Below are 9106 nucleotides of genomic sequence, written 5' to 3' on the forward strand. Positions count from 1 at the left end.
CACTCACCGAGTGAATGCGTGTGGTCATCTCCATGTTTGCTTTAGTTGCACCAATGATAATCCCACCTCACTAACTGTTTCTGCGAGAAGAACCTCAAAAACACCATGTAGTGACATTTATGGTTCTTTGTGTAATGATGCTACTATATAGCACCACTGTCCACGTCAAAACATGACCATGACCATGTTATGAATCATCACAGGGTGTACAATCTCCCCTCTAGTGTTTATTATGGCAATGGAGATAGTCATGACCCATGAAAATGGGTTATGGGTGGGGAACGGCTACAGGAGGGTGTTCAGCTCTCACCATGACTGACATGACAACTGTAGCTACAACAGCACTCTGTACACCCTGTATCTGGCTGCTTCCCAAGTTTAACCTAAAATGGGCTGGGATGAAAGTAAACCTATGCAAATCAGGAAGCAGCTCTATTGTTCAGGGGAAAGCAACAAAAGATTCCATATTTTTGTAGAGGACATTTCATCAACAGTGTAACAAAAAGCTTAGGCATGGTGTTACACAAACTTCAAGACACCATCTCTAAAATGTTGCAGATCTGTTTCAGTTTGTGATACTTCTTGAATTCTGGCGATTGAATTGATTGGTTGGTAGCTGGTTTATGCTGCCATCACCTTTCACACCACACCAAAAAGTCCACAACTGACAAACAAACAACTGACTGTTTGATAAAAGGTGCATTTATGTATATGCTAGTAATGTGGTACAATATGAAGAATTTTTGCCCATTATTTTTATTTTTATAGTAAGCGACACAGAGAGCAAGCTCTTATTTTCAGGTCTATCCTCAGGTCACGTAATTCTTATCAGCAAGAATTTTAAAAAAAGATATAAGTGCAGAGAAAATGCATAATTAGAGACTATATATAAAACATTATTAACATTAAACATTAATTATTAAAACATATAAACGATTTTAAAACACAGCATATATAAATAGCCTAGTAAAAAGTGCAGTAATATGCAAAACAATTGAGGCATTACAAAAAAATGCACATTATGAACTGGTGATCTAAACTTGGGGTGGTACAGATATTGACAGATATCAGAGATGATTGTACAACACAAATACCTTTTTGAAAACTAATAAAGAGTCAAATTTGATTCAATGTACCATGAAGCTGTACATATACAACATTGTCATTTAACAGCATCTCTTTCTTTTAATAAGAAGACAATGCTAAGGCACAAAGAAATCTATTCAAAATGACTGCATCTCATTTTAGCTACGCCCCACCAGAGAGGTCCATATTTAAACTCAAGCTTAGCTGTTAACTTCACCAGCGTTAGAATCAGTCTTACATGTAGTACCCAGGGGTTGAGTACAGCAGGTAGGGGTTGAGTTTCCGGTCAGCTGGGGCAAAGCTGCCGTTCTCGTGGGCCTGGCGGCGGTAGTACCGGCGAAGGGCGGGGCTGCCGGGGTGGCACTGCCGCACGTGGAGGAAGTACTCGTCAGGCCGGTTGGAGGTGTAACCGCACTCCTCGCACACGAAGATCTTGGAGCGTCGCTGGCGGTAGGCGTACTGCTGGTGGACGCCGTGGATCTTCCTCATATGGGACTCCAGAGAGCAACGCTGCGTGAAGGCTTTCTCGCATAGTTCACATCTGTAGGGGCGGATACCTGCAGCAGGAGAAGAGAAGTGGGTGGTTTTTGTGTGTGAGTGTAGATGCAGGTATGTACTTCGATTATAGAGGCTTAGTTGCATCACAATACTGGTAGTCTGATACTGATACCGATTTGTTGTTGTCTTTAGCCCTTGCCCCTTTAATTGGTCCCTACTCTGGTTTTTGGTTTTGTTAGCTAGCTAACTAGTTTACTAGTTACTAGTTTAACAACGCAACTGATATTTAATGTTAACATGTAACTACTAGCCACTAGTTATGTTCTACTATGCATTAGCTCATTTGCAAATCAGATGTGTTCACAAGACAGTGATGGTTAGCTGAGCAGATATGGGTAGCTAGCGAACAAGCTAACATTATCTAAACCAGTGGTTCTCAACGTGGGGTCCGGGGACCACCAGGGGTCCTTGAGGGGGCTTCAGGGGGTCCCCAAGCAAATTTATCTATTGTTAAACTTCACCATTATTTAATTTACAAGAAGTTAACACAATTAGAGCATGTAGAAGAATTAGTATTTTGATCATACGTTCACTCTTATCTCTCTACCTACAATACAGATATTCATGGAATTCTGGACAAAATCATATCGAATAGGGTTGGGCAGTATCCAATTTTTGACACCGTTAAACCTTCCCCAAATTTTCCCGCGGTATACGGTATTACCGTCTGATTAAAAATCACATTGTAGGGCTTGGAGGGAGCCACCAATTCCAAATGATGAATTTATGTAGCCGCTGCTATACCGTTTCCCGCCACAAGGTGGCTGCAGTGCACTTCAACTGTGATTTTCACACAACGACAAAAATGTGATACATGTTCCAGTTTTATTCTCTGAACATCAGAAACGGAATAGCAAACGTTATATATTTACAACATATTTAGAGTGGATGGTCCTGCTTGGGCAGCAGCAGCAGCGGGGGGCTTTGAACTGGACGAGATGTTCATCCTCGCAGCGGTTAGTGGGTGATTGATTCTGAGATGGGCACGTAAAACGAGAGAAGGACCGGTTCGGGGCTATTTAGCCAGACTAGGTAGCTGGCTTAGCTTGCTAGCTCTATGCTAACGTCCGCCTAGTTTGCTAGCTAACGTCAACATGGCTAGCCTAGTTTGCACCATCCGTGCAGGCGGGGGGTTGATCTTCGAAGAATGGTCGAATAGGTCCCAGTGAATATCAAATAACGTTAGTATTTTTTCTTGAAATGCCTATCCCTAGTCGGAACGTGAAATGCTGCATTTGTAGTTGCATTCTTTTTAGGGACCAACTCGCTTGCGCTCGCCATCTTTTTTTTCTAATTCTCCCTTCTGAGGAGAAGCTGTCACATGACGCGCGATTATGATCGCTTCTAACTAGTTAGTCTTTTTTGATAGGTTATTTATTTGACAAATTACATTGTTTACAAAAATTTCTGTCATCACTTTCATAGCATCTTCAACCACACAGACAGTGGTACTGGATAAACACTCTTAAGGCATTTATTGCAGGCAGCAGAATTTTTTTCATGACGGTAATGAAACGGACACCGTTGATATTTTCAAATACCCCGGGATACCGTATTACCGTATTACCGCCCAACCCGAATATCGAACAATAAAAATATTCTCAGATTTGGGTCGGAGACAAAATCTCACCAAATGGGGGTCTGTGGCCCTAATATGTACTAAATTAGGGGTCCTTGATATGAAAAAGTTTGAGAATCACTGATCTAAACACAACATTGATCAGATGTATCAGTGGGGAAATTATCAGTTCTCAGTCAAAAACAGCTAGCACAGTAATTAACTGTCTATTGCAGTCTGTTGAGATGGCCAAGTCATATGTTTAGAAATCAGCTGTTCATAGTGACTTTGGCCCAAGAGCTGAGATCCTCCAACATGGCCATCACAGGATATGTTATGTCACCTGAAAACCCTGAAAGGCCCTCCCACAATCAAACACCTGAGGAGAATCCATCGATTAAAGTTTTGGTATGTCTTTTTGTCTTCATGTTGCTATATCATCTAGGCAGGGCTTCAACTGTTTTAATGTTTTGTTTTTTTTATATGTTTGTGTGCATGCATCCCTCACCTGTATGTGTGCGCATATGCCTCTTGAGGTCAAAGGTATCATTGAATCCCTTGCCGCAGAACCGACAAGGGTGTCTCTTCACCAGGCTGTGGCACTTGAGGTGGCGCGTCAACATGCGCTGCAGGGGGAATACCTTGTGACACACCGAACACAGGAAGTCTCCTGAGCTGGGGGACGCACGGAGGCGGGGCTAGTAGAGTGAGAGATGTGGGGGTCACAACACTGCTGTAAACTTATTGATTAGGAAAGTGAAAAAAAAACAACGTACTGGGGCAAACCTTATAGGTGAAAAATGCAATTTAATAAACAAATTATTAGCTTTGTTGGTGAAATGACGGTCAGATTTGTTAAAAAAATAAAATAAAATCCTGGAATTCCTAAATTGCTGTTCATTAGGGATTCAAACTGAGCAAATTAGGCTTTAGTAAGCAATTGATCTTGACTGTATTTTACAATATGATTTTGTTAGGAACCACAATTGACAGTAAAAGCCAGCCCACAGGAGATACAGTATATATTTCACAAACTCTGACCCTACCTTAGCTCGGCTGGCCAATGCTAGTGCATTGGGGTGGTAGAAGGGGCCCTGGGGCATCAGGGTGGACCAGTCCTGGCCTGTTCCAGGCCCTGGCCCTCCTGGTCCTGCTAGCGGTACTGGCACTCTTATTTCTTGTGCTGTCCCAGGTCCTAAGGCGGTTACTGGCTGAGGGAGAGCGGCAGGCTTTGGGGCATCAGGACTGCTGAGTATCTGTTCCGTAGCATTCTCACTCACTAAAAGGGATCAAAGAAAACTTCAGTTGTCTAACATTAGTAAATTAACAGGTTCTACTGAATTAGAACTGATAATTGACACATAGTATGATTTAACAGTCTGTCACTACTAGGGTTAATCCAAATAGTATGTCTTTACTTATTCCTTTACATTTTTTTATTTGAAATAATCCAATGATGAATCAGCAGTGAAACAATCACAATAAAACTGATAGTACTTTGTCTTGATACTCTTACCTACTATAGTATCTTCTTTCCAGTCCATCTGTTCCGGCTCTTTCCATCGCCACGCACCATATGCCGCCTGTTTCTTTTTGACAAGGAAAGACCTTGGCATCCTTTGCTTTCTCTCGTTCTCCTTCTTTTGCTTCTATATCTGCTGATCTACCTCTTATCTGACCCTCAACTTACAGTCCTTGCACTCAAATGCCACGCTGCTTTTAGTTTGTGATCAGCTACTGTGAAGGACCAATCGAGAAATCACCTTGCCTCACCCTCAGCGTCCCGTCCTCATCCTTCGAGAACCGCCCAACAAGGTAGCCCAACAAAATCACAGCTCTCATTTCCATAACACTCTCTTGGAAGAGTGGTGAAGGTTTGGAGTTGGGGGGGTGGGGGGTTGGGATGGGGAGTGTTTTGACTGGTGTACACCTGTGTTGACTGTGCGCGTGCGCCGCTTTAACTGGTCCCCCACTGGTTTTGCATGTCAGGCAGTGAGAATCCGGGGGCCTTCGCATTCAAGTGGCCCTCGGCATGCAAATTTGGGCCCCGGACCAAGCCCTGGCCCCAGACAAAGGGCACGGTCTGAGTAACAGGAGCATGCACAGAGGAGCCACAACCTTAACTGCTAGGTAAATCAGCCCTTTCTCTTTTTTTTCACGTCTTTCTGTTTCAATTGTTCGGTGGGATTACGGAGCTTCTAAAAATGCAGACAAAGGCCATTCAAAGGCATTGAAAAGATGTCAAGCATGTACTGTTTGCTGTCCGTTGAATGTGTCGTTTACATAAACGCACATACATGATGGCACTTTATGTCTTTCTGGTGTCACAACTAGACTATTCTGTTTTTAAGAAGGCGAATTAAGATGCCCACAACTCTCAAATCTCCAGCAATGATTATCAATGTATTACTCAGGCATCTATACATCTCTGTCTAGCAATTCCACCACCGAAGAATGAGAAGTTTGAAATGAAACTTCTCAGCCTTGTCTAATGGTATGCACGGCCAGTAAGAAAAGAGGGAGTGCACAAGAGGAAATGAACTCCACGCATCTTATTTCACTGAATTCTGCATGGCAAATACAGATGCAGCCAGAGACTAAACCCCATCATGCAAATACCAATAGAGGTCACTCCAAGAACACCGCAGCTCATCCGGAGAATCATGAACAGTACAAATGTGTTTCAGGGGCAGGCGCTGCCTTGGTAATACATTCATTTATGTACCGTTTATGTATGTATGTCCGAAATTTGAGCAGCATTTTCCAAAGTTAGAACAATAGCTATTAGGCATCTTTATTTGCCCACTGAATAGATAAATGGTTCTCGAAATTTTTCATACCAGGGAATCGCTGTGGAACCTCATCTGACAAACACGCTCATTGTAAGTTGCTCTGGATAAGCGCGTCAACTAAATGCCTAAAAGGTAAATGTAAAATGTATGTATGTATTCATTGTTTTGTTTATTTATTTATTTTGAGGGAAGATAAAAGTCAGAATGTTACTTCTTTAAGTGTGAATCTGTTCATGTGTATGAGTAAAACACTCCTAGTGCTTTTTGGTATTAACAAAATTCTCTTAATACTGAGCTATGATAGAGTTTGTAGTGTTAGCGTTTCCTATAGTGCCTGCAGGAGACTGTTGACTGTACTGTGTGTTGCTGCCCTCCGGAGCTGCGCTCTAACTGTATGCAAAGCACCAGCCTGTGTGCTGCAGCATGGAAATCAAATGGTAAAAAGGCAGCTCCACTTTACTTTGCACACACAGATGGTGGAAATTCTCTCTTGTGACTCAACAAAAATACAAGACAGAAATACTGGCCCTTTAAATGACTGCTGTCTACTGTAGGACTGCATAGATAGACAAGAGTTATTTGTCCATTGACTTGATTCGGAGATAAGTTACACATGTAGGCTTTGCAGATTAGGACAAATGAAAACAGATAAGAGGAATATTTGTTGAAAGGAGGATGTCCTGATTTGTGGGGTACACCAGGGATCCTTGAGGAGCACCCCAGTAAAATGAAAACTTGTTTAAAGGTGCTATAACATCAATAAATCACTACCACATACATTTTTGAGACATAAGTATATTTACCATAAACAAACAAAATCATTGCTAAGAAGACTGGCAGCCTCTACCGGCCTCTACACTGCATTTTACATTGCCAACGGGTCAGATTTTGTGAGAAATCTGCTGAATTGCTTTATGGCACAAAGGGAGATGGCTTTACAGCACACAACAGGAAGGGGGCAGTGTCACCGGAACGTGTTTGGTGCCCGGTTAAAAAAAAAAAAAACAGCACTCATCTTACATCTTTTGCATTTATTTCAGCAGCATATTACTATGGATATTTCGGCATTACAGTCTTCTTTAACCATTCAGAAACAATGCAACAATTGAATTATATACTGGTGGAAGACATTTTACATTCATCCAACCTGTATACAAGTAACATTAGATTGTATCATAAACATCTTTAGGATACTTATTTATATTCTATTACTACTGGCAATGGCCTCACCGTGAAATCACCATGCATTACAATGTATAATTTTGTTTATAAGACATGCTCATTCAATGTACTATAATATCATAAAATCTTTAATGAACATTTCACGGTTACCCCATATCATCAGCAAGCAACAGAAGTACATTTTCTATTTACATTTCATAGTGACATATATGAAAACAAAAACAACCTAACTGTAATTCCTCATTAAGGCCCAGATAGATCCAGAAGACCTCTGTTTGCAACAATAGCAATTCTCTATTTCATCCCCTTTTATGTGGCTGTACTACCTCAATACCTTGGAACCTTCGCTGACTGTTTCCTGATATTGCTTTTGTGTTCTGTAATTGAAACTCTCAATTCTCTTTTAGACTTTCCCGCATAATAGAACCCACATGGACACTTTAACAAGTACACAGTGAACTTTGTATTTCAGCTTATCCTGCCTCTGACTGTTTCCGGATGTGCCGAAGAAGAAAATGCCGAAATGTCTGACTAGTGACATGCTGCTGAAATAAATGCAAAAGGTGTTCAAAAATGCTTCATATAGCACTTTTAATTTCACTATTATTTAATGTGCTGCTTTGAACACTGTAGTAAGACACTCTCCCAACTGTTATCACCAAGGAGAACCAAGTATGAAAAGGTTTTACAACCATTTACTTCACGCTTTAGTGAGCCAATAAAAATGGCTGATAACTATTGTTAATCATTGGCAAATGTGGCTTTGTTTACATGTATGTAATGAAAATTTGCTGGCCTGACGCACCTATAATGTACTGACAGTGATGACAGACTGAACGGCTGATTCTCTGGCAGGTCTTATTTGCTTCAGGTGAATGACCAGTCTGAACATGAACAGACTAGAGGCTATGTTAGACTGCTGAATGTGTTCATGGTCTGCCACGCCCTTGTCATTCTTTCAGTTCAAGGGATAGTGAGATGGTTTGGTGTGTATGCATGCGCACATGTGAGTGTATTTGTGTGTGAGTTAGTTGGCCAAACTGCAGGCTATTACAGACTATTATTTATACAAGCAAGAGAAGAAGAGATAGAGACAGTTGCCCAGTGTTTTACTCATATAGTCTATGTATAGAGTAATTGCATTAATATATCATTCTCAAATTAATTTTGATAACATAGTATAATGGCTGTAGAAAAATGAGACCATCGGCGTGATTGATTAATTCTATGTGTTACCCTCTCTGTTAATTCTCTTTGTCCCAGGGTGCGATTTGGTGTGAAATGTACAGTATTGATTTATGGCACAAAGATAGAGCCTCAACCAAAACAGAAAGAGGATTCACTTTGCATTGCTCTACTACTACTAGATGCTGCACAGTCCCACAGCGCCTAGCTAGCTGTGTGGCATCAACTGTTGCTGTAGTTGAAGTTACTACAGTCCTGGAATCAGGATAACCACATTATTCACCAATGTGTTGTGAAGAACAATAGATCCACTCTACTATACTGCTATTGTAGGTTAGCTGTCTTTCAGTAGTAGCCTGCAGTTAGCCAAAATGTTTTGTTAGCTGCCCAAACTCCACATCTAGAAGGCAAAACTGTGTTGCTAGCTCAATCTAGTTGCAACTAAACTATTTGCCAGCAAAAATATTTTTTGTCAAATAAATATTTTTCAAAATAAAAGAACCAGAATATGCCTTGGGTTTAGCCATAAAATTTGTGTTTTTATCAGATGTATTGTATGCTTTGTCTCATCTAGGCCTACCACTTTTATGTATTTACCTCTTACATCATCAAGTGAAGGAAGTTAATGTTTAATCAATTAAGGTGTGGCTCTAGCTTAGTAAGTGCTATTGAACCATAGCAAATAAAAAGAACAGAAAACTCACTACTCCCAGAGGGGCGTTTTCATCCTCTCCTCCACCAGGCT

The 9106-nt window shown here is 41.0% G+C and overlaps 1 protein-coding gene across 1 annotated transcript; it reads right to left on the reverse strand.

Annotated features, from left to right (window-relative positions):
- Positions 1 to 1295: 1295 nt before the first annotated feature.
- On the reverse strand, positions 1296 to 4829 carry LOC139658075 (putative transcription factor Ovo-like 1). Its single transcript, XM_071536103.1, has 4 exons — positions 4719 to 4829; positions 4249 to 4481; positions 3711 to 3900; positions 1296 to 1643 (listed from the first exon to the last, which is right to left on the reverse strand). Exons 1-4 carry the CDS (start codon positions 4816 to 4818, stop codon positions 1321 to 1323), a joined length of 846 nt encoding a protein of 281 aa, XP_071392204.1. The 5' UTR covers positions 4819 to 4829; the 3' UTR covers positions 1296 to 1320.
- Positions 4830 to 9106: the final 4277 nt, after the last annotated feature.

The sequence above is a fragment of the Centroberyx affinis genome, unplaced genomic scaffold, assembly GCF_046629955.1.
Source record: "Centroberyx affinis isolate AG114_WGS23_722 - 3 ecotype Tasmania unplaced genomic scaffold, CSIRO-AGI_Caff_v1 ptg002826l_1, whole genome shotgun sequence".
Lineage (NCBI taxonomy): Eukaryota > Metazoa > Chordata > Actinopteri > Beryciformes > Berycidae > Centroberyx > Centroberyx affinis.

Bases quoted from the DNA above. Each gene is read 5' to 3' on its own strand.
- LOC139658075 (XM_071536103.1), bottom strand. From the start codon at position 4,818: ATGCCAAGGTCTTTCCTTGTCAAAAAGAAACAGGCGGCATATGGTGCG. The intron at 4,482-4,718 runs GTAAGAGTATCA...GATCCCTTTTAG, and splicing joins GAAAGAAGATACTATAGTAG to TGAGTGAGAATGCTACGGAA. The intron at 1,644-3,710 runs GTGAGGGATGCA...CTCCTGCTGCAG, and splicing joins GCATATGCGCACACATACAG to GTATCCGCCCCTACAGATGT.